Source organism: Lithobates pipiens, unplaced genomic scaffold (assembly GCF_037356315.1).
Source record: "Lithobates pipiens isolate NorthernLeopardFrog02 unplaced genomic scaffold, aLitPip1_a1.2 Scaffold_1, whole genome shotgun sequence".
Taxonomy (NCBI): Eukaryota; Metazoa; Chordata; class Amphibia; order Anura; family Ranidae; genus Lithobates; species Lithobates pipiens.
In genome coordinates this window covers 91,510,221-91,535,686 of record NW_027507685.1, presented here as the reverse complement: position 1 = coordinate 91,535,686, position 25,466 = coordinate 91,510,221, and the positions used below count along the sequence as shown (strand labels likewise).

Sequence of the window (25,466 nt, the reverse complement as noted above, 5' to 3'; positions counted from 1 at the left end):
ATCCATATCAGACCCTTTATCCGAGCACGCAACCTGGCAGGCCGCAGGAAAAGAGGGGGGGACGAGAGAGCGGCCCCCCTCCCTCCTGAACCGTACCAGGCCACATACCCTCAACATTGGGAGGATGCTTTGGGGGTCTGTGACCCCTCAAAGCACCTTGTCCCCATGTTGATGAGGACAAGGGCCTCATCCTCACAACCCTGGCCGTTGGTTGTGAGGGTCTGCGGGCGGGGGGCTTATCAGAATCTGGAAGCCCCCTTTAACAAGGGGACCCCCAGATCCCGGCCCCCCCTGTTTGAAATGGTAAGGGGGTACAAAAGTACCCCTACCATTTCACAAAGAAAGTGTCAAAATGGTTAAATAAGACAAACACACTTTTGAAAAATTCCTTTATTAAAAATGAAAAAAAATAAAAAAAAGATTCCAGCGGTGCTAATCCACTCTTGCTATCCACTGGACCCCGGAGATCCGTCGCTGGATAGCAAGAGTGGATTAGCACCGCTGGAATCTTTTTTTTATTTTTTTGAGGCCCTTGTCCTTATCAACATGGGGACAAGGTGCTTTGAGGGGTCACAGACCCCCAAAGCATCCTCCCAATGTTGAGGGTATGTGGCCTGGTACGGTTCAGGAGGGAGGGGGGGCCGCTCTCTCGGCCCCCCTCTTTTCCTGCGGCCTGCCAGGTTGCGTGCTCGGATAAAGGGTCTGATATGGATTTTTAGGGGGACCCCCACGTCAATTTTTTTTAAAAATTTGATGCGGGGTTCCCCTTAATATCCATATCAGACCTGAAGGTTCTGGTATGGATATTTGGGGGGACCCCCACGTCAATTTTTTTTAAATTTGACACGGGGTTCCCCTTAATATCCATGTCAGACCTAAAGGGCCTGGTAATTGAATTTAGGGGAACCCCCATGCTTTTTTATTTTTTTTAATCAATGAATGAATGAATTGTCGGCTAATGCAGAGAACACTCATTGAGTGTTCTCTGTATTACGGGACCCGCCAATTTAGCCGCAAGTGATTTTAAAAGACTTTTTTTCCTGCACAAATGACACTTTGTGCAGGGACAGTTCTAAGCACCAGAAACATGCGCCCCTTCACAGGCATACTATAGATACCCCCCAGCTACGAAATTTAAAGGAATATTACACTTTATACTGTTTCACTTTAATCATTATTAAAATCACTGCTCCTGAAAAAACGGCCGTTTTTAAAACTTTTTTTTGCATTGATCCATGTCCCCTGGGGCAGGACCCAGGTCCCCAAACACTTTTTAGGACAGTAACCTGCATATTACCCTTTAAAATGAGCACTTTAGATTTCTCCCATAGACTTGTATAGAGTGTTCCGGCTTTTCGAATTTGCTGCGAACAGCCCAAATTGTTCACTGTTCGCTGAACAGGCGAACAGGCAATGTTCGAGTCGAACATGAGTTCGACTCGAACTCGAAGCTCATCCCTAGTGGGGAGAGGAGAACCTTCGAGAACAGGGATATGCAATTAGTGTACCTCCAGCTGTTGCAAAACTACAAGTCCCATCATGCCTCTGCCTCTGGATGTCATGCTTGTGGCTCTCAGGGTTTTGCTATGCCTCATGGGACTTGTAGTTCTGCAACAGCTGGAGGTCCTCTAATTGCATATCCCTGTTCTAGAAGAACAACCATCTATGCAGCACTCCACCAATCAGGCCTGTATGGTAGAGTAGCCAGACGGAAGCTACTCCTCAGTAAATGCCACATGACAGCCTGTCTGGAGTTTGCCAAAAGGCACCTGAAGGACTCTCAAACCATGAGGAACAAAATTGTCTAGTCTGATGAAAGAAAGATTGAACTTTTTGGCCTGAATGGCAAACTTCACCTCTGGAGGAAACCAGGCTCCGTTCATCACCTGTCCAATACCATCCCTACAGTGAAGCATGGTGGTTTTGGCCAGGTGATGCTTTTCAGCAGAAGGAACTGGGAGACTAATCAGGATTGAGGGAAAGATGAATGCATCAATGTACAGAGATATCCTTGCTAAAAACCTGCTCCAGAGCGCTCTGGACTTCAGACTAGGGTGAAGGTTCATCTTCCAATGGAACAACAACCCTAAATGGCTAAGGGACAGCCAGAGCCCAGACTTTATCCCAATTGACCATCTCTGGAGAGATCTGAAAATAGCTGTGCAACGACGCTCCTTGTCCAACCTGATGGAGTTTGAGAGGTCCTACAAAGAAGAATGGGAGAAACTGCCCAAAAATAGGTGTGCCAAGCTTGTAGCATCATACTCAAAAAGACTTTGAGGCTGTAATTGGTGCCAAAGGAGCTTCACCATAGTATTGAGCAAAGAATGTGAATACTTATGTACATGGGATGTTTTTCGTTCTTTATTTTTAATAAATTTGCAAAAATTCCAAACAAACTTCTTTCACATTGTCATTATGGGGTATTGCTTGTAGAATTTTGAGGAAAATAATGAATTGAATCCATTTTTGAAAAAAGCTGTAAGATAACAACGTGTGGAAAAAGTGAAGCGCTGTGAATACTTTCTGGATGCACTGTATACAGTCCTAAGCTTCATTGTCGGTAAAAAATTACGACACAGAGATAAACGCTCAAACCACTAGACCTAAGAATATATAAGGAGTGCCATAAACAAAACTGGACAAAAAAATATATATATACAATATAAAAACAATGTAACGTGTTGAATAAACATGATGGAGACCCTAACCCTTTTCTGCTGTAGGCCAGGACTAGAAGAATTTTCTTTTTTTTTTTTTAAAACAATAATTATTTCTAAGTAATACATCTATTTATTTTAAAAATAATTATTAAAAATAATAATAAAATTATATAATCTTAAAAAAATGAACATTATAACATTAAAAAAATAAAAATAATATCCTATAAAAATGAATAAAATAGTATCATTATTTTAGGAATTGTACAGTAAGAAGAAAATAGTTACCAGATTTTTTTATTTTTTTCTGACAAAGTGTGTGCAAACAATTTTTTTTGTTTACATAATCAACACAAAAGCTTCTAATTTAAAAAAAAAAAAACAGGGGGGGGGGGGGGGCGCTTTTTCCTGCAGAAAGGCAATAGTATGCCCGGAAGCCATTGGACGCACATTTGCATATTTTATGGTACAATTAGATGGGATGTGCGTTCTCACCTATGTATAAATGAAGTCGTTAATTATCAAGGCATCCTAATGAGTTATAATAAAGCCAAGTGCTGTTACAGCTTTGAACGAGTGGGAAAAAAAAGAAAAACTGTTTAGCATACTTAGCTGTTTGTAAATGAGGTGGAAACAAAATGTCCTATAATGGGCTGCAATGTTTGTAGCGTAGTCAGTGTTGTAGCGGTGATAACCAATTCAAGCATCAGCTTATAGAGGAACTTAAAGTAACAAAAAAGAAAAAGAAAAGGAAAACTGAAAATTTATGTCAAAATGCTTACTGTAATTTTCCTTTCCTGATGGACTCCATGGCAGCCAACGTGTGGGTTTAGTCCCGCCTCCATTACCCTATAGGACGATACTCCCATAAATCTTTGCTCCCTGCCAGAGGCCGCGTTCGGTAACTATCCTACTCCAGCCATTTGGGAGGGAACTCCTGGTGCCATGGAGTCCATCAGGAAAGGAAAATTATGGTAAGTATTTTGACATAAATTTTCAATTTTCCTGACAGACTCCATGGCAGCCTACGTGTGGGAAATATCTTGCCAAACACACCCGGGTGGGAAAAAATGCAGAATAAACAAAGATTTATTTGACACTGTCAACCGACAAAACTTTAACACCAAAGTCAACTGAAGAAAGAGCCGCAGGCTCAACACAATAATGAGTCATGAAGGTGTGGATTGACAACCAAGAAGCTGACCTGCAGATAACATCAGGAGCCACATGGCGCGAGGCCGCCCACGAGGTAGAAAGACTTCTGGTTGAATGTGCCGTTACCGCTTGAGGAGGAGCCAAGCCCTTCTCTCTATATGAAAATATAATAAGAGAGATTGCGCTATGGAATAGTGCAAAATAAATCAATTAACCAGTGATATATAAGGTAATTTACAGAGTGAATTATAAAGTGAATTTTTAAGATAAATATTTAAAGCGGAGGTCCACCCTAAAATGGACCTCCGCTCATCTGATCCCTCCCCCCCTCCGGCGCCACAATCGGCACCTTTCAGGGGGGAGGGGGGTGCAGTTACCTGGATAATCCAGGTAACTGCACCCACTTCCGGGCTAGCTGCCTGCGGAACGAGCGTAGGTTACGCCCCCGTTCCGCAAGCGCCCGCCCCCTTCAGCAAGTGCCCCGCTGCCTGCTGGGAAACACACAGCTCCCAGAGGCAGCGGGGACCATCCGGATTGCGCCGCGCGGCTCGCGCATGCGCAGTAGGGAACCGGGAAATGAAGCCGAAAGGCTCAATTTCCTGATTCCCATACCCAAGATGGCGGCGGGACCCGGCAGCCGAGCGAGCGATCGGCTTCGGGTGCCGACATCGCGGGCGCGCTGGACAGGTAAGTGTCACTATTTAAAAGTCAGCAGCTGCAGTATTTGTAGCTGCTGGCTTTTAAAAAAAAAAAAAAAAAACGCGGAGTCCCGGTGGACTCCCGCTTTAAAGTGAATTTTTAAGATAAATATTTAAAGTGAATTTTTAAGATAAATATTTAAAGTGAATTTTTAAGATAAATATTTAAAGTGAATTTTTAAGATAAATATTTAAAGTGAATTTTTAAGATAAATATTTAAAGTGAATTTTTAAGGTAAGAGCTGCCTCTACTTGGTACGCCGCTCCCCAAATGAGTGGGGCTGGTAAGCATGTAAAAAAGAAATCAGGTAGATGTGGCGCTATACCTTTACATTTACAATGTATAACATATATAATCTCTAATAGTGTTCCAAAAATTAATAAAATACGTGCAATAATCTACTCCTATCTTCAAAAAAAAAAAAAAAAAGTCTCTATGGTGTGGCCATAGAGACGTGACTTCTCCTGGATACACCGCAGCAGCTAGCGGTGAGAGGATTTTACACAGCGGTTTTAATCTTGATGTAATGTGAGTAGGTTTTTCTCCTTTGCTTGCAATAAACTTCCTTTAAAGAGATATTACACTATGGGCTCTCTTCCTCTTTCCATGTGATACATGTTTGGAAACTTAAAACGAGGATGAATGGCCAGATTCCCAGGGAGACACCAGAAAGTGACACAGGGGCTTAACACTGTGAAAGCTGTTTTCCCCCAGTAGGGGCAAAGGATCTGGTGAGCGCAATATAATTTATTTACACCAAGCGCACCAGGGAACTTTTTTTTGGATATCTGCACAAGACACCACTTGGAAATTATTTATTTATTTGTCAAAGAACTGTTTGGCATATCCGAAAGGACTCATTGGCACTTTATATTTATAGGATAATAGGATTGGTTGTTGTGTTTTATATATATATATATATATATATTTTTTTTTTTTTTTTTTTTTTTTTTTTTTGAGGATATGAGTAGATTATTGCATGTATTTTATTAATTTTTTGGAACACTATTAGAGATTATATATGTTATACATTGTAAATGTAAAGGTATAGTGCCACATCTACCTGATTTCTTTTTTACATGCCTCTCTCTATATGCCCACTGAATTGCTTGAATTGCTATCCATGCCGCAATTGATCTAACTGACGCACGGAAGCCCTTGTTCTTCCCATAGAACAGAGCGAACAGATAGTCCGACTGACGAAATGGAGCTGTAACTTCCAGGTATTGCTTTAAGGAGCCACCAACATAGAGAGGATGAACATCTGAGGATCCAGTGGCCCTGAAGGTGGGGAGTGAGATCTCCTGATTCTCATGAAAAATTGAGGTGACCTTGGGGTTTGACCCCAACATTGGAACTAGGACCACCCTGTCCGGGACGAAGGTTAAGAAAGGTTCTTTGGCTCCTAGAACCTGAATCTCCGATACCTTCTTCGTCGAGGTGACAGCCACCAAAAAGGCAGTTTTCATGGTGAGCTCTCTGATGGAAAGAGTTTTATCCAGATGAGAAAAAAAGTCCAAAACTAGTGGCAGGTCCCATTTAGGGAACCTGGGTTTCCTCTGGGGTCTCAGTCTCACTGCTCCTTTAAAGAATTGTTGAACAAGAGCATGTTTGGCCCACGACACTCCTGTGAATGCGGAGATAGCAGACACTTGAACCCAAAGGGAACTAACTAACAGAGGTAAGTCCAGGCCTGTTTGCAGAAAACTCAAAACGTCTTGAACGGCAGGTGATCCGCATTAATTAGTTCTGGAGGACATATAGGACGCAAACTTAGCCCAAATCCGTTCATACACTTTATTAGTGCTCCTTCTTCTAGCACTTAAGAGAGTGGGAATAGCCTCCTTGGGACATCCTAGTGCTTCCAACCTTCCCCTCTCAAGAACCAGGCCCGCAACTGTAGGTGAGCTGGACATGGGTGGAGAATCGTGCCTTGGGAGAGCAGATCCCGTCTGGACAGGAGAGGAACTGGATCCTGGAAGCTGAGGAGGGATAGGAGGGGAAACCAAGGCCTGTTGGGCCAATGAGGAATTATGGCTATTATCTCCACCTTTTCCCATCTGAGTCTCCTCAGGAACTGGAAGATGATTGGGATTGGAGGGAAGGAGTATGCCCTGTGGAACCACCACTGTTCTGTTAGGGCGTCTATCCCATAGGCTTGCGGATCCCTGAACCTCGAATAGAACCTCGTTAGCTTCCTGTTGTAATGGGAGGCGAAGAGATCCACTTCTTGAGAAATCCCCAAGGTTAGTATCCACTGAAACACATCCTTGTGAAGAGCCCACTCATTGTCCAAGAGGACTCATGAGAGAAAGTCTGCTTGGACATTGAGAACTCCAGGCACATAGGCTGCCGTTAAGTTGGCCAGATTCTTCTGGGCCCAACGCATGAGTGGTTCGACTTCCAGTAACAGAGACCGACTTCTGGTGCCCCCTTTCTTCCTTATATAGGCTACTGCTGTGGTATTGTCCAGCCTGAGGACTACAGATGTTCCCACTATTAGATGGGGAAAGGCCAGTAATGCTAGAAAGGCTGCACGTAACTCCAGAACATTTGACACTATTCCCCGAGAGGGGAAGTCCCAGATGCCCTGAGCCATCTCCGTCAGACAATGCGCCCCCCAACCTCTGTTGCTGGCATCTGACGTCACTGTGATCCACTTGATTGGAAGAATGGAGTGGCAATTTAGCAGGTTCTCTCGACGAAGCCACTAGAGGAGGAAACCCCTCATGACCTGAGTGATACAGATGGACTAAATTTTCTCTCCCGACCACTGGTGAAGGAAGCCCATCTGAAAGGGGTGCATCCTCCATTGTGCCCACTTCACCATCGGTATAGTGGACACCATGGTGCCTATGATCCTTAGACAGTGAAGTGCGCTGAGGTGAGAAGAAGAGAGAGCCAGGCGAACCCTGTCCCGAACTATTGCAACCTTCTCCTCGGGCAGGGAGATGGTACCTCTCACTGTGTCGAAAAGTGCTCCGAGGAACACGAGAGATTGCGCAGGCACTAACTGGCTCTTTTCCAGATTCAGGAGCCACCCGAATTCCTTGAGAGTTGAAATGGTCTGATCCCTTTGTTCCAAGAGAGAATCTCTGTCTTGAGCCAGAAGGAGCAGATCGTCCAGGTAGTGATGAATCCAGATTTTTCTGATTCTTAATAACGCCACTACTGCCAGCAGGACCTTCGAGAATGTACATGGAGAAGTTGACAGACCGGAGGGAAGGCATGTAAATTGCAAGTGAAGCTGGCCTATGGAGAACCGAAGAAATTGTTGAAACTCTATTGCCACCGGGACGGGAAAATAGGCGTCTTTGAGATCTATTGAGACAAGCCAGTCCCCTGGCTGCACTGACTGTTGGATTGTGGACAGAGTCTCCATCTTGAACCTCTCCTTTTTTATGAAACGATTTAGATGCGTCAAGTCTATTACGGGTCTCCATGCACCGTTCTTCTTCTGGACCAAGAAGAGAGGGGAATACATTCCCATGCCGCGTTGGTCGACTGGAACAGGAATAGCGACGCCTTGATACAACAAAGATTTTATGTAGGCTGAAAGTATTTGCCTTTTCTCTTCTGACACTGGAATGGACGTGGGAACACACTTGAGCTTGGGGACACTGCAGAATGTCCAAGTGTGTCCGGAAGAGACTGTCTTGACGGTCCAAAAATCCTGGATCGAGGCCGCCCAGAAATGCCAAAAATGGAGCAAACGAGCTCCTACCTGGACCGCCTGGGCGGGCCCGATCTCAAAAGGACTTGGTCGTTTCCTTCTCCCCCGTCAAACTGCTCTTCACAGTCTTCTTGAGAGACGATTGTCTGGACCTCCAAGATCTGGAAAATTCCCGTCCAGGCCTATAACTGCGTGCCTCCCTGGCACGGTCTTGATTCTGCTTCCTTAGAAACAATCTCCTTTGACTCTGCAAACGCCTGTCTTTGGGAAGAAACCCAGACTTACCCCCAGTGGTCCAAGTTATTGCACTATCCAGCTTGTTGCCGAAAAGAGAAGAACCGTCAAAGGGGATTTGGCACCAGACCTGTTTTGAAGCAGGAACAGCTAGCCAAGGACGGAGCCACAGGGCACGCTTGGCAGTCACGGAGGAAAGCATAACTCGAGCCACCAGCCGAATAATGTCAATCGAGGCCTCCCCCAAGAAAGCCGAAGCCAGCCTTAGTTCCTGGATGGGTGAACTCTTGGCAAGATCTTCTGAGACGTTTCTGAGTGTCTCGTCCACATTGTCAGGCCAATGCTGGTTTACAGGCCATACCAGCAGTAAGATAGATCCTCTTCAGGTCAGAATCTATCCTTCTATCCAGAGCGTCCTTGAAGGAGACTGTATCCTCCAGAGGAAGGGTCACATGTCTGACCAATCTCATCACTGCCGCATCCACCAGCGGGGAAGATTCTAATTGCTTAAGTTCTTCCTCCTCGAAAGGGTAAAGCCTCTGAATCTTGGATAGGAGAGAGTTCTTATCTACTTTGCCCCACTCATCCGTGATCACTTCCCCCAATTCTGAAAGGAAGGGGAAGCTTATACGCTCCTTCTTTAGTTGCTTAAAAAAATTTCTCTGTTTTGTCGGGGCTGCTACAGGCTCTTCCCAATTCAACGTTTCCTTGATGGCTTTGACCAAAGGAGGGAACAGAGAAAAATCGAAACTGGAACCAGCTTCATCATCCTCAGATTCACTATCTGAGAGGACAGCGGACGGATAGCTAGGCAAAGAGGAATCCCAAGTGTCCTGGGCCTGAACATCCCTCCCTGGAGACCTTGGAGACTCTACGGGAGACAAATTGGGGGCTTCCAATTTCTTTAGACTGTCCTTGACAATCTTCTCAACCAGAGATTTCAGTTGCTGGTCAGAGCCACTCCTTTCGCCAGTTGCCTTAAAGAGGAAGTAAACCCTCCTAAACATGTTTAGCTTGTTAGATAATACTTTTCTCAGGCAGCTGATCGCTGCCTGAGAAAGTGAACTTACTTGTCACATTTTCGTAAAAACCGCCGTTTACGTTTCCGTGACGTCAGCCGCGCTTGCGCTGTGTGGTCGTGCGAATGCGGCGTATACTGTCTTGCCGACTTTCATCTTCCTGCCTCTCTGCCTTTTTTTATTACGAGGCATTCTCCTCACTGCGGCAGAGGAGAAGTCTCGCGTTGTAATCCTATCCCTGCTCTTCCTGACACTCCCCCTTGTGACTGAAGACGTCACGCAGGGGAATGAATGCTTTGTTGCCTTAGTAACGGCAACCGAGATCGAGGCTTGGTTAGGATTTCTATTGACGCTACGGCGCATGCGCGAGATTTCCGGAGTGAAATCGAACTAAGGGCGGAAATGACGTCCGGAACGGACGTCAAAGCCCTAATTTGAAATGGCACGGGAGATACCCGGAAGGAGGATATTTTGTAAAAGAGAAAAAAAGGTATTTACAGCGCTCGTTTTGCGATATAACATAAATAGAATGAAGGCTGATGTACAGTATTAGAGTAAGATTATTAAAATGGAAATTTTTTGGGCGGGTTTACTTCCTCTTTAACATAGCAGGCATCACAAAGGGACTTGTCTGCAGGGACATGTGTCCTACACCCCCAACATAATTCTTCTGCTGCATGACTGGAGCAAGCCGTGGAAGGACGGGATGGTTCCCGACTACGGTGACTAATTCTCGCAGGAGAACCGTGGCGTCTGGATCTGGAAGAGGAGTGCTGGTGATGGGATTTTGACAAATCACTTCCTCTGTGAGAACTCCGGTGCTGGGTATACCTAGAGGGTCTGAAAAGGAAAAAACCAACTGTGTTAGCGAAACAACATACACTGATGTTCTACTATCCCCCTCCCTCCCCCCCAGCAGGTAATCCAAGGGAATCCTCCCAACCAAATACCTGCTACGAGAGGGCTGGTCACTAGCAGGCGGTGATGAATCCAGAATTCTGGAAGGGTCCATTAGGGCTGAAATAAAAACAGCCCCAATTAAACACAATGAACAGCTAGGAGAAAAAAACAGGTAGTATGCCTTTTTCCTCACAGACTCATACCTTTTGCTGAAGAAATCAGAGCTCAGGAATGGCACTGTAGGCTATACAAGCATCCCAGAGGCTTGTAAGCTATTTCCCCCATTTAAAACTGCTGCCTTAATGACGTCATCAATTGCGCCATCACAATGCTAGTGCGCATGCATGAAAACCGCTATGCACATGCGCGAACCAAGCCTCGTTCTCGCGCCGGCCCCTTGCATGAGCAGAATGACCGTACGGCGAACGAGGAAGTAGCTAGGTGGCTGGAACGCAAAGAAACCGGCCGCCCTGCTAGCCAGACACACTATACAAACGATGTATGGGGACACAGCAACACAAGAAAAAAGACACATAAACAACAGAAAACGGCTGCCATGGACAGACATCAGCACTCACCACTCCCGCACACGGACACCAGCCGAAGGTAAGCCAATATACATGCCGGACTTCTTGGGGGGCGATAGTCACCTGCTAGTAGCTAGGCTAACTGCCAGAACGCGGTTTAACCTGTCAGTGACCAGGAATACACCTCTTCAACGCCTCTTCCATATGCCCCTTCCATACTCCGCTAGTAGCTAGAGCTTATTGGAAACATGCGACTCCAAGTCGCTCGGCCGGTCCGCATCGCAGGAGAAAAACGCAAGTCTTCAGGGTAAAAAAAGACACATGCTAGGTCCTTTGGAGGAGGACAAAAAGAAAACACGGCCTCTGGCAGGGAGCAAAGATTTATGAGAGTACCATCCTATAGGGTAATGGAGGCGGGACTAAACCCACACGTTGGCTGCCATGAAAAGTGCATTAAAAGATAAAAAAATAAATAAAATAAAAAATCAACCTTTGCTGCAAAAATCATCTTCAATGCAAAGCTTGAAGCTTCTCATAGTAATTATTTTCTGCCACTAGATGGTGCCAGTCTCCCACTTCCTGTAAGTGCAGGCTGTCATGGACCAGCCCCCTGGGCTCAGAATCCTGGTCCCTCTGGGAATGGAGTAGTGTAATCTCAGGCATGTGCAATGGGGAGCCGGCTGTCGCTCATCAGGAAGTCAATCCAAGATGGCGGCACTGGGAATCAGCTGCGGGAGGATAGCGCTGGACCCCCATCACATTAGAAGCCCCCCTTCCAATCAGAGGTGCCACATCAATTTAGAGTACCCACTTCACAGAGTCCCCTTATAACATCGGAGTCCCTCCACCACATAAGAGGTCCCTTGTCACATCAGAGTCCCCATATCACATCAAAGCCCCCCATCATATCAGAAGGAGTAGTGTAAGCTATGGCATGTGCAATGGGGAGCCAGCTGTCGCTCATCAGGAAGTCATGGCCGCCTCCTAAATCCAAGATGGCGGCACTGGGAATCAGCTGCGGGAGGATAGCGCTGGACCCACATCCCATTAGAAGCCCCCCTTCCCATCAGAGGTCCCACATCAATTTAGAGTACCCCCTTCACAGAGTCCCCTTATAACATTTGAGTCCCTCCACCACATAAGAGGTCCCCTGTCACATCAGAGGTCCCCCAATCACACCAGAGTCCCCCCATATCCTCAGAGTCCCACAATTACATAAAAGTCCTACATTACATCAGAAGTCTCCTTCCCATCAGAGTCCCTCATCACAGATTCCTCTCATAACATTAGAATCCCCAACCCCCCCCCCCCCCCCACACACACAGTATATAGGATCCCCCATCACATCAAGTCTCCCCATCACATAGTTTCCCTTCCAGGTTCCCCCAATCACAGTGCCCCCCCTTCACAGTGTCCCCCCATCATAGTGTCCCCATTACACAGAGTCCCAATTCCAGGTTCCCCCAATCACAGTGCTCCCTTCACAGAGTCCCCCCATCACAGTGCCATGCATCACAGAGTCCCCATTCCAGGTTCCCCCAATCACAGTCCCCCCATCACAGTGCCCCCTTCACAGAGTCCCCCATCACAGTGCCCCGCATCACAGATTCCCCATTCCAGGTTCCCCCAATCACAGTGCCCCCTTCACACAGTCCCCCCATCACAGTGCCCTCCCTTCACAGAGTCCCCCCATCACAGTGCCCCGCATTACAGAGTCTCCATTCCAGGTTCCCCAAATCACAGTGCCCCCCTTCACAGAGTCCCCCATCACTGTGACCCACATCACAGAGTCCCCATTCCAGGTTCCCCCAATCACAGTCCCCCCCTTCACAGAGTCCCCCATCACAGAGTCCCCATTCCATGTTCCCACAATCACAGTGCTCCCTTCACAGAGTCCCACCATCACAGTGCCCCACATCACAGAGTCCTCATTCCAGGTTCCCCCAATCACAGTGACCCCTTCACAGAGTCCCCCCCATCACAGTGCCCCCTTCACAGAGTCCCCCTATCACAGAGTCTCCATTCCAGGTTCCCCCAATCACAGTGCCCCCCTTCACAGAGCCCCCATCACAGTGACCCTCATCACAGAGTCTCCATTCCAGGTTCCCCCAATCACAGTGCACCTTCACAGAGTCCCCCCATCACAGAGTCCTAATTCCATGTTCTCCCAATCACAGTGCTCCCTTCACAGAGTCCCCCCATCACAGTGCCCCCCTTCACAGAGTCCCCCTATCACAGTGCCCCGCATCAGAGAGTCTCCATTCCAGGTTCCACCAATCACAGTGCCCCCCTTCACAGAGTCCCCCCATCACAGTGCCCCGCATCTGAGTCTCCATTCCAGGTTCCCCCAATCACAGTGCCCCCCTTCATGGTGTCCCCATTACACAGAGTCCCCATTCCAGGTTCCCCCAATCACAGTGCCCCCCTTCACAGAGCCCCCCCATCACAGTGTCCCGCATCACAGAGTCTCCATTCCAGGTTCCCCCAATCACAGTCCCCCCCTTCACAGAGTCCCCCATCACAGAGTCCCCATTCCATGTTCCCCCAATCACAGTGCTCCCTTCACAGAGTCCCACCATCACAGTGCCCCACATCACAGAGTCCTCATTCCAGGTTCCCCCAATCACAGTGCCCCCTTCACAGAGTCCCCCCCATCACAGTGCCCCCTTCACAGAGTCCCCCTATCACAGAGTCTCCATTCCAGGTTCCCCAATCACAGTGCCCCCCTTCACAGAGCCCCCATCACAGTGACCCTCATCACAGAGTCTCCATTCCAGGTTCCCCCAATCACAGTGCCCCTTCACAGAGTCCCCCCATCACAGAGTCCCAATTCCATGTTCTCCCAATCACAGTGCTCCCTTCACAGAGTCCCCCCATCACAGTGCCCCCCTTCACAGAGTCCCCCTATCACAGTGCCCCGTATCAGAGAGTCTCCATTCCAGGTTCCACCAATCACAGTGCCCCCCTTCACAGAGTCCCCCCATCACAGTGCCCCGCCTCACAGAGTCCCCATTCCAGGTTCCCCCCATCACAGTGCCCCCCTTCACAGAGTCCCCCCATCACAGTGCCCTGCATCTGAGTCTCCATTCCAGGTTCCCCCAATCACAGTGCCCCCCCTTCATGGGGTCCCCATTACACAGAGTCCCCATTCCAGGTTCCCCCAATCACAGTGCCCCCCTTCACAGAGCCCCCCCATCACAGTGTCCCGCATCACAGAGTCTCCATTCCAGGTTCCCCCAATCACAGTGCCCCCTTCACAGAGTCCCCCCATCACAGTGCCCCGCATCAGAGAGTCTCCATTCCAGGTTCCCCCAATCACAGTGCCCCCCTTCACAGAGTCCCCCATCACAGTGCCCCGCATCACAGAGTCCCCATTCCAGGTTCCCCCAATCACAGTGCCCCCCTTCACAGAGTCCCCCATCACAGTGCCCCCTTTCACAGAGTCCCCCATCACAGTGCCCCGCATCTGAGTCTCCATTCCAGGTTCCCCCAATCACAGTGCCCCCCTTCACAGAGTCCCCCCATCACAGTATCCCGCATCACAGAGTCTCCATTCCAGGTTCCCCCAATCACAGTGCCCCCCCTTCACAGTGTCCCCATTACACAAAGTCTCCATTCCAGGTTCCCCCAATCACAATGCCCCCCTTCACAGAGTCCCCCCATCATAGTGTCCCCATTACACAAAGTCCCCATTCCAGGTTCCCCCAATCACAGTGCCCCCTTCACAGAGTCCCCCATCACAGTGCCCCGCATCACAGAGTCCCTATTCCAGGTTCCCCCAATCACAGAGCCCCCCTTCACAGAGTACCCCCATCACAGTGTCCCAGTTCACAGAGTCCCCATCACAGTGCCCCGCATCACAGAGTCCCCATTCCAGGTTCCCCCAATCACAGTGCCCCGCTTCACAGAGTCCCCCCATCACAGTGCCCCCATCACAGGGTCCCCCCATCACAGTGCCCCGCATCACAGAGTCCCCATAACAGGTTTCCCAATCACAGTGCCCCCCCTTCACACAGTCCCCCATCACAGTGCCCTCCCTTCACAGAGTCCCCCCATCACAGTGCCCCACATTACAGAGTCTCCATTCCAGGTTCCCCAAATCACAGTGCCCCCCCTTCACAGAGTCCCCCCATCACTGTGCCCCACATCACAGAGTCCCCATTCCAGGTTCCCTCAATCACAGTCCCCCCCTTCACAGAGTCCCCATTCCATGTTCCCCCAATCACAGTGCCCCCCTTCACAGAGTACCCCCATCACAGTGCCCCCCTTCACAGAGTCCCCCCATCACAGTGCCCCGCATCAGAGAGTCTCCATTCCAGGTTCCCCCAATCACAGTGCCCCCCTTCACACAGTCCCCCATCACAGTGCCCTCCCTTCACAGAGTCCCCCCATCACAGTGCCCCACATTACAGAGTCTCCATTCCAGGTTCCCCAAATCACAGTGCCCCCCCTTCACAGAGTCCCCCCATCACTGTGCCCCACATCACAGAGTCCCCATTCCAGGTTCCCTCAATCACAGTCCCCCCCTTCACAGAGTCCCCATTCCATGTTCCCCCAATCACAGTGCCCCCCTTCACAGAGTACCCCCATCACAGTGCCCCCCTTCACAGAGTCCCCCCATCACAGTGCCCCGCATCAGAGAGTCTCCATTCCAGGTTCCCCCAATCACAGTGCCCCCCTTCACAGAGTCCCCCCATCACAGTGCCCCGCATCACAGAGTCTCCATTCCAGGTTCCCCCAATCACAGTGCCCCCATTACAGAGTCCCCATTCCATCTATTCCATGTTCTCCCAATCACAGTGCTCCCTTCACAGAGTCCCCCCACCACAGTGCCCCCCTTCACAGAGTCCCCCTATCGCAGTGCCCCGCATCACAGAGTCCCCATTCCAGGTTCCCCAAATCACAGTGCCCCCCCTTCACAGAGTCCCCCCATCACTGTGCCCCACATCACAGAGTCCCCATTCCAGGTTCCCCCAATCACAGTCACCCCTTCACACAGTATCCCCATCACAGAGTCCCCATTCCATGTTCCCCCAATCACAGTGCTCCCTTCACAGAGTCCCCCCCATCACAGTGCCCCGCATCACAGAGTCCCCATTCCAGGTTCCCCCAATCACAGTGCCCCCCCATTCCATGTTTTCCAATCACAGTGCCCCGTATCACAGAGTCCCCATTCCAGGTTCCCCCAATCACTGAGCTCCCCTTCACAGAGTCCCCCCATCACAGTATCCCGCATCACAGAGTCTCCATTCCGGGTTCCCCCAATCACAGTGCCCCCATTACACAAAGTCTCCATTCCAGTTTCCCCCAATCACAATGCCCCCCTTCACAGAGTCCCCCCATCATAGTGTCCCCATTACACAAAGTCCCCATTCCAGGTTCCCCCAATCACAGTGCCCCCTTCACAGAGTCCCCCATCACAGTGCCCCGCATCACAGAGTCCCCATCACAGTGCCCCGCATCACAGAGTCCCCATTCCAGGTTCCCCCAATCACAGTGCCCCGCTTCACAGAGTCCCCCCATCACAGTGCCCCCATCACAGGGTCCCCCCATCACAGTGCCCCGCATCACAGAGTCCGCATAACAGGTTTCCCAATCACAGTGCCCCCCCTTCACACAGTCCCCCATCACAGTGCCCTCCCTTCACAGAGTCCCCCCATCACAGTGCCCCGCATTACAGAGTCTCCATTCCAGGTTCCCCAAATCACAGTGCCCCCCTTCACAGAGTCCCCCCATCACTGTGCCCCACATCACAGAGTCCCCATTCCAGGTTCCCTCAATCACAGTCCTCCCCTTCACAGAGTCCCCATTCCATGTTCCCCCCATCACAGTGCCCCCCTTCACAGAGTCCCCCCATCACAGTGCCCCGCATCAGAGAGTCTCCATTCCAGGTTCCCCCAATCACAGTGCCCCCCTTCACAGAGTCCCCCCATCACAGTGCCCCGCATCACAGAGTCTCCATTCCAGGTTCCCCCAATCACAGTGCCCCCATTACAGAGTCCCCATTCCATCTATTCCATGTTCTCCCAATCACAGTGCTCCCTTCACAGAGTCCCCCCATCACAGTGCCCCCCTTCACAGAGTCCCCCTATCGCAGTGCCCCGCATCACAGAGTCTCCATTCCAGGTTCCCCAAATCACAGTGCCCCCCCTTCACAGAGTCCCCCCATCACTGTGCCCCACATCACAGAGTCCCCATTCCAGGTTCCCCCAATCACAGTCACCCCTTCACACAGTATCCCCATCACAGAGTCCCCATTCCATGTTCCCCCAATCACAGTGCTCCCTTCACAGAGTCCCCCCCATCACAGTGCCCCGCATCACAGAGTCCCCATTCCAGGTTCCCCCAATCACAGTGCCCCCCCATTCCATGTTTTCCAATCACAGTGCCCCGCATCACAGAGTCCCCATTCCAGGTTCCCCCAATCACTGAGCTCCCCTTCACAGAGTCCCCCCATCACAGTATCCCGCATCACAGAGTCTCCATTCCAGGTTCCCCCAATCACAGTGCCCCCATTACACAAAGTCTCCATTCCAGGTTCCCCCAATCACAATGCCCCCCCTTCACAGAGTCCCCCCCATCACACAAAGACCCCATTTCAGGTTCCCCCAATCGCAGTGACCCCATTACACAAAGCCCCCCCCAATACAAAGTTCCTTATCACAGAATCCAAGCCATGATTTTGTTATAGTATAATAGCATGAAATCCTAAATACTGTATACTAGCAGAGTATTGCTATCACTGTGTATACTCAGTCCCCTATCTACTGTCACATTTGTTCTCCCGCACCCCATCAAGGTTTTCTATCCATTGACCAGGGACTAGATCCTCCGGTGTGAGAGTCTCACATCAGGCGCTGCACTGTATTGTACCATTGAAGAGCTCTAGAATTTCAAGCTGAACTCCAGGAATGGCAAATACCAATAGAAGAGGCAGACGTATTCTAATGTCAGTCTTTGTGACATATGTAACCCTTTCATGATTAAGCCTATTTTTGACATTTGGTGTTTACAAGTTAAAATCCATATTTTTTGCTAGAAAACTACATGGAACCCCCAAACATTATATATATTTTTTTAGCAGAGACTCTAGAGAATAAAATGGTGATTGTTGCAATATTTTATGTCACACGGTATTTGTGCAGCGGTGTTTTAAACGCAACTTTTTGGGAAAAGGGACACTTTCATTAATTAAAAAAAAAAAAAAACTGTAAAATTAGCCCAATTTTTTTGCATAATGTGAAAGATGATGTTACACTGAGTAAATAGATACCAAACATGTCCGTATGCGTTCTTGCGACTTCTTTGCTGAGCGAGCTCGCGGCGACGGGGGCGCTTTAAAAAAAAAAATTCTTATTTTAAAATTAATAAATTGTTTTTAAAAAAATAAAAACTTTGATCACTTTTATTGCTGTCACAAGGAATGTAAACATCCCTTGTGACAGTAATAGGTGGTGACAGGTACTCTTTATGGAGGGATCGGGGGTCTAAAAGTACAGGTGCGGGCATCATCCCGGTATAACCCCCGAAAGCCGAGTACGCACATCTGCGTACGCTCGGCGGGAAGGGGTTATAAAACATTTACAGTCCTACCTGTCCTTAGAAACTGCATGTATGGTTCTTCTGTGCAAAGGGGCCAAAACTAAATGTCATTGGGCTATATTACCTCCAGATTGAAAGTTATTCATTCATACAGAATAGAGTGAATCAGGAAAATGCCACACTATGCTCACTAGATGGTGCTGATGATTAAAGGAATTCAATATTTATTTATCTAGGGGCCATAAAGCAGTATTTTCCTGATTTACACTATTCTGTATGAATGACTAACATTCGATCTGGACTAGTACCATTCAAATATGCCTGTACTTGCGCAGAGCAAAGGTGCATACAATTTCATAGCTCTGCAATTTTTTTAATTTTTTTTAATAAATACACCCCATTGGTCACCAGCTCCATCTAGTGGCCATAGTGCGAAATTTTCCTAACTTGGTTTATTCTGTATGCATAAGTAACATTTGACCCGGAGAGAAACTAACCTTATAGCATTTTTTCCCCAGATCTGTGCAATTAATTCAGTGTGGAAACTCCTCCTAGGCAGTGTTATCCATCCTGAACTTTCATCTTTCTCGCCTGATCCGAATGGAGACATAAATTTAGTCATTTAATTTCCTGTAAAAAAGACCGTCTCCGCCCCCTCCCGTAGTTTTGTGCAGGCAGGCTGTAGTGGGTGGAGACTCCTGAGCCCCTCCCACAGCTCTGATGTCTCCTTGGGGCAGGTGATTGATCTTGTTAATGCCCCTCCTGCATTTTGTTTGTAGTGGGTGGAGCCTGCTGAGCCCCTCTCACAGCTCTGATGTCTCCTTGCGCTGGGTGATTGGTCTTGTCTCCACCCCCTCCTGTAGTTTTCTATAGTGGGTGGAGCCTGCCGGGACTTGTATGCATGTTTGCAATGTAGCTTCCTCTAACACAGACCAGTCACTGCTGCTCCCTCTCCTTGTACAGGGAGTAGCAGTGACTGGTCTGTGTTAGACTTGGTCTTGTCTCTTGTAGTTTTGTGCAGGCAGCCTGTAGCAGGTGGAGACTGCTGAGCTCCTCCCACAGCTCAGCTGTCACCTTGTGCTGGATGATTGGTCTTGTTAATGCTCCTCCTGTAGTTTTCTGTAGTGGGTGGAGCCTGCTGAGCCCCTCCCACAGATCTGCTGTCTCCTTGTGCAGTGTGATTGTTCTTGTCTCTGCCCCCTCTTGTAGTTTTGTGCAGGTAGCCTTAGTGGGTGGAGCCTGCTGAGCCCCTCCCACAGCTCTGATGTCTCCTTGCGCAGGGTGATTGGCCATGTTAAGGCCCCTCCTGTCGTTTTCTGTAGTGGGTGGAGCCTGCTGAGCCCCTCCCACAGCTCAGCTGTCACGTTGTGCAGGGTGATTGGTCTTGTTAATGCTCCTCCTATAGTTTTCTGTAGTGGGTGGAGCCTGCTGAGCCCCTCCCACAGCTCTGCTATCTCCTTGCGCAGGGTGACTGGTCTCGTCTCTGTCCCCTCCTGTAGTTTTGTGCAGGCAGCCTGTAGTGGGTGGAGACTGCTGAGCCCCTCCCACAGCTCTGATGTCTTCTTCGCTGGATGATTAGTCTTGTTAATGCTCCTCTTGTAGTTTTCTGTAGTGGGTGGAGCCTGCTGAGCCCCTCCCACAGCTGTGCTGTCTCCTTGCGCAGGGTGATTGGTCTTGTCTCCGCCCCCTCCTGTAGTTTTCTATAGTGGGTGGAGCATGCCGGGACTTGTATGCATGTTTGCAATGTGGCTTGCTCTAATACAGACCAGTCCCTGCTGCTCCCTCTCCTTATGCAGGGTGACTGGTCTCCTCTCCGCCCCCTCCTGTAGTTTTGTGCAGGCCGCCTGTAGTGGGTGGAGCCTGCTGAGACCCTCCCACAGCTCTGATGTCTCCCTGCAGCGGGTGATTGATCTTGTTAATGCCCCCTTCTGTTGTTTTCTGTAGTGGATGGAGCCTGCTGAGCCCCTCCCACAGCTCAGCTGTCACCTTGTGCAGGGTGATTGGTCTTGTTAATGCTCCTCCTGTAGTTTTCTGTAGTGGGCGGAGCTTGCTGAGCCCCTCCCACAGCTCTGCTGTCTCCTTGCGCAGGGTGACTGGTCTCATCTCTGCCCCCTCCTGTAATTTTGTGCAGGCAGCCTGTAGTGGGTGGAGACTGCTGAGCCCCTCCCACAGCTCTGATGTCTCCTTTGCTGGGTGATTGATCTTGTTAATGCCCCTCCTGTAGTTTTCTGTAGTGGGTGGAGCCTGCTGAGCCCCTCCCACAGCTCTGATGTCTCCTTGTGCTGGTTGATTGGCCTTGCTAATGCCCCTCCTGTCATTTTCTGTAGTGGGTGGGGCCTGCTGAGCCCCTCCCACAGCTCAGCTCTCACCTTGTGCAGGGTAACTGGTCTTGTTAATGCTCCTCCTCTAGTTTTCTGTAGTGGGTGGAGCCTGCTGAGCCTCTCCCACAGCTCTGCTGTCTCCTTGCGCAGGGTGATTGGTCTTGTCTCTGCCCCCTGCTGTAGTTTTCTATAGTAGGTGGAGCCTGTCGGGACATGTATGCACTTTGAAATGCGACTTCCTCTAACACTGACCAGTCACTGCTGCTCCCTCTCCTTGGCAGGGTGACTGGTCTTGTCTCCGACCCCTCTTGTAGTTTTCTGTAGTGGGTGGGGCTTTCTTAGCCCCTCCCACAGCGCCACTCTCAGCACAGTTCATGGCTAACGTTACAAGTTAAAATCTGGGTTTGCAAAGGCATTTGGTGCACACAAAGTGGATTTATATCCTTTGTGGCTATTACGGAATGTATTTAAATGAAAAAACATTTTTTTTAAATGAATTGCAATGCATCGGGCTCATGCGCGTCCATCCTTCTATATGGTAGCCTGAGCTGTATTCTATATCCAGATAATGTATGAGATGAGAGATCAGAGCACATTGGAGAGTGGGCTGTGTGAGGAGGAAAACACTACGTTATGTGAAGGAAGGAAACATAGGGAGGGGGAAACAATAGTTAGGGAGAGACGTTTAATAAAATAGCAGAGTTCCTGCTGCCTTCCTCTCCTCCCCCCATGTTTTCTCCCAGCCACTGAGATATCCCTCCAGCCGCTCAGAGGACCAGCGATCAGGAGACGCATCCACAGAGCATGAGCCTCCCTTCCTCTCCCCATCTGAATGCATCTCATGTCTGCGCTCCATCTGCGGCCTGCGACTACAGGAGACCCATCGCTCATTGGAGGAGGATGGATACAAAGTAACATCATGGAAGGATAACCGGAGGACCGACATCCATAGATCCACCCTTCCTTGCCCGTCATCTATCTATGTATCTATCTATCTATCTATCTATCTCCATCGATAGCGCTGGGTGCTCCGGAGGAGGGGGGGACGACAGCATAGACAGCTGTCCCTCTCGGTACAATCCTCGGTTTTTGGGAATTTGCGATTGAAAGTTTGTAAGGTAAAAAAAAAAAGGAGTTGTGTGAGGACGGCGGAATTTCTAGGAGAGAGCGGATCGGACGTTATAGGGGTCTCCCGGGATGGAGAAAATGCTGATAAGTCTCTCACGGGGCAAAGGTAAGACGGAGGGGAAAGAATCCTTCTATTATTTTTATACCGTGTGCTAGATTGTATTTCCTTCTATATATTATATCTGTCTGTCTACAAATCCACCCATCATTCTATCGATCGATCGATCTATCTATATGAATTTTTCAATAAAGAAATGTATTTGATAGAAAGAATGACAGAGAAATAGAAAGAGATTAAATATGATAGATAGATAGATAGATAGATAGATAGATAGATAGATAGATAGATAGATAGATAGATAGATAGATAGATAGATAGATAGATAGATAGATATGATTTTCTCTCTCTTTCGTTCTATAATTTTTTATGTGTATCATTCTTTCTATCAGTTAATTTTCTTTATACAGAAATTGATACAGATATAAAGAAAGGTACATGACAGAAAGATTTATTGATTTAGATAGATAGATAATCATTTACATCTATCTATCAATATCTATCTATCTCTATCTATATCAATATCTATCTATATCTATCTATCTCTGTCTATCTATCTATCTATCTATCTATCTATCTATCTATCTATCTATCTATCTATCTATCTATCTATCTAATCTATCTATCTATTTCTATCGATCTTATCTATCTCTCTTATCTATCAATCTTATCTATCTATCTATCTACCTATCTATCTATCTATCTATCTATCTATCTATCTAGCTAGCTATCTTTTGTTTTATCATTTTTTATTTGTATCAATCTTTCTTTCGATGGAAAGATAGGTAAATGATAGAAAGATTTATGAAGATAAAAAAATAGATAGCTAGATAATGGAGAGAGAGAGCAGAGGGTAATCTCAACAGTCTGCTACTGCTCTTTCACTGTCCAATCAGCAGGCTGGAAGAAAGGAGACCACTGTATTCCTTCTTCAATATCTGATAATTGTAGAAAGCAGTGTCATCCGCCTAGCAGAGCTGTGTAAATCTCTCTCCTCCTATCAGTGTCCTTCTTGTAAGTAAATTTGCAATCAACATCCTGTAATAAAGACGGCTCACTGCTAATCTCTCTCCTGCCCTGCAGTTTTTTGAATAAACAGACCCCCTTCGCTCACCAGCTCCATCTAGTGGCCATAGTGCGGTATTTTCCTGCTCGCTGCTGTATGAATAAATAATGCTCGGCCTGGAGAGAAAATCACCTAAAAACATTTGATTTTGCCCCCATTCACACAGAAAGAACGTGCGTGCAGATTTACAGGAAAGCGGTAAGTGTGTTTTATGTATTTTTTTTAAGATCTGTGCAGTAATCCAGTGTGAAAATTCCTCCTGGGCAGTATTATCCATCCTGCACTTTTATCTTTCTCGCCTGATCCCAATGGAGACACAATTTTGGTTTGCTGGCAATTTAATTTCCTCTAATGAAGACTGCTGCTCGCTCTCCCTGTGCAGGGGGACTGGTCTTGTCTCCGCCCCTGCTGTCGTTTTCCGTAGTGGGTTGGGCCTGCTGAGCCCCTCCCACAGCCAAGCTCTCTCTCCTTGCGCAGGGTGACTGGTCTTGTCTCCGCCCCTGCTGTCGTTTTCTGTAATGAGTTGGCCTGCTGAGCCCCTCCCACACCTTAGCTCTCTCTCCTTGTACAGGTTGACTGGTCTTGTCTCCACCCCTCCTGTAATTTTCCGTAGTGGGTTGGGCCTGCTGAGCCCCTCCCACAGCCAAGCTCTCTCTCCTTGCACAGGGTGACTGGTCTTGTCTCTGCCCCTGCTGTAGTTTTCTTTAGTGAGTTGGCCTACTGACCCCCTCCCACACCTTAGCTCTCTCTCCTTGTGCATGTTGACTGGTCTTGTCTCCGCCCCTGCTGTAGTTTTCTGTAGTGGGTTGGGCCTGCTGAGCCCCTCCCACAGCTCAGCTCTCTTTCCTTGTGCAGAGTGACTGGTCTTGTCTCCGCCCCTCCTGTAGTTTCCTGTAGTGGATTGGGCTTGCTGGGCCCGTCCCACAGCTCAGCTCTCTCTCCTTGAGCAGGGTGACTGGCCTTGCCTCCGCCCCTCCTGTAGTTTTCTGTAGTGGGTGGGGCCTGCTACGTTCTTCCCACAGCTCAGCTCTTTCTCCTTGTGCAGGATGACTGGTCTTGTCTCCACCCCTGCTGTAGTTTTCTGTAGTGGGTGGAGCCTGCTGAGCCCCTCCCACAGCTCTACTCTCTCTCCTTGTGGAGGGTGACTGGTCGTGTCTCCACCCCCCTCCTGTCGTTTTCTGTAGTGTGTGGGGCCTGCTGAGTCTCTCCCACAGCTCTGCTCTCTCTCCTTGTGCAGGGTGACTGGTCTTGTCGCTGCCCCTGCTGTAGTTTTCCACCGTTGGTGGGGCCTGCTGAGCCTCTCCCACAGCTCAGTTCTCTCTCCTTGTGCAGGGTGACTGATCTTGCCTCCGCCCCTCCTGTAGATTTCTGTAGTGAGTGGAGCCTGCTGAGCCCCTCCCACACCTTAGCTCTCTCTCCTTGTGCAGGTTGACTGGTCTTGTCTCTGCCCCTGCTGTAGTTTTCTGTAATGGGTTGGGCCTGCTGAGCCCCTCCCAAAGCTCAGCTCTCTCTCCTTGTGCAGGGTGACTGGTCTTGTCTCCACCCCTGCTGTAGTTTTCTGTAGTTGATTGGGCCTGCTGTGTCTCTCCCACAGCTCAGCTCTGTCTACTTCTGAAGGGAGACTGGTCTTGTCTCCGCCCCTGCTTTCGTTTTCTGTAGTGGGTGGGGCCTGCTGGGTTCTTCCAACAGCTCAGCTCTCTATCCTTGTGCAGGGTGACCAATGTTGTCTCTGCCCATGCTGTAGTTTTCTGTAGTGGGTTGGGCTTGAAATTAACTTCAGTCACCCGGTATCTGTCATATTGGAATCAATGTAACAAAGCATACCTTTCATGCGCAGCATATCCCCGCTCTGAACATTCATTGGGATTTCACAGAGGATAGTATTTTTACTGATCTTGTAGGATGAGCTGACAACTGAAATTTTAACTGTCTCAAAAACCTCATTGGGAAATGTCAAATCCAACGAACATCCGGGAAGAGAACATTCCGCAACAGTTCCGGCATTTGTCGTATTTTTATGTATTCCTCCATGACCAAAATGTCTTGAATGAAATATAGGACTTACTGTCAGTAGTGCGTTGCGGGAAAGTGCGCAAAATTGCATACTTTCCTGCAGCAAATAGAATGCATTGCCCTTTGGCAGCCGCGCAGCACCCACGCAGCTTGCAAATGCGCGCACGTTCACGCGCGCCAATACACACTCTACTGCAGTACCACGCGATTTGGCACAGAGTTTGAAAACGGTGTAGGGATATTTTTTTTGCGTTTTTTTTGCACATGGGGCTGCCCCTAAGCGCGACGCAAAGGTTGCACCTCCTTGTGTGCACAGAGCCTTTTGGTTGTGCCCAACATAAAGTAAAAGAGAAAAAAAAAGGATAAACCTAAAGCTTTTACATTTTCTAAGGAACATTTGTACCAAAATTCTCAGTACATTCGATGACCTGACGTATGTCATTTAAAGTACTTTAAAAAAATCTACTAAAA

The 25,466-nt window shown here is 48.6% G+C and overlaps 1 protein-coding gene across 4 annotated transcripts in view; it reads left to right on the top strand.

Annotated features, from left to right (window-relative positions):
- Positions 1 to 25,466, top strand: part of NHSL2 (NHS like 2) — a 407,780-nt gene that overhangs the window by 110,877 nt on the left and 271,437 nt on the right. The window contains exon 1 of one of the 4 annotated variants that reach the window (XM_077465166.1): positions 21,439 to 21,964. The exons of the other annotated variants lie outside the window; for them this stretch is intronic. Within the exon in view, the coding sequence (XP_077321292.1) occupies positions 21,928 to 21,964 (37 nt within the window). The 5' untranslated portion in view covers positions 21,439 to 21,927. Of the gene's footprint in view, positions 1 to 21,438; positions 21,965 to 25,466 lie in introns of those variants that run through there. 4 annotated transcript variants of the gene reach the window in all.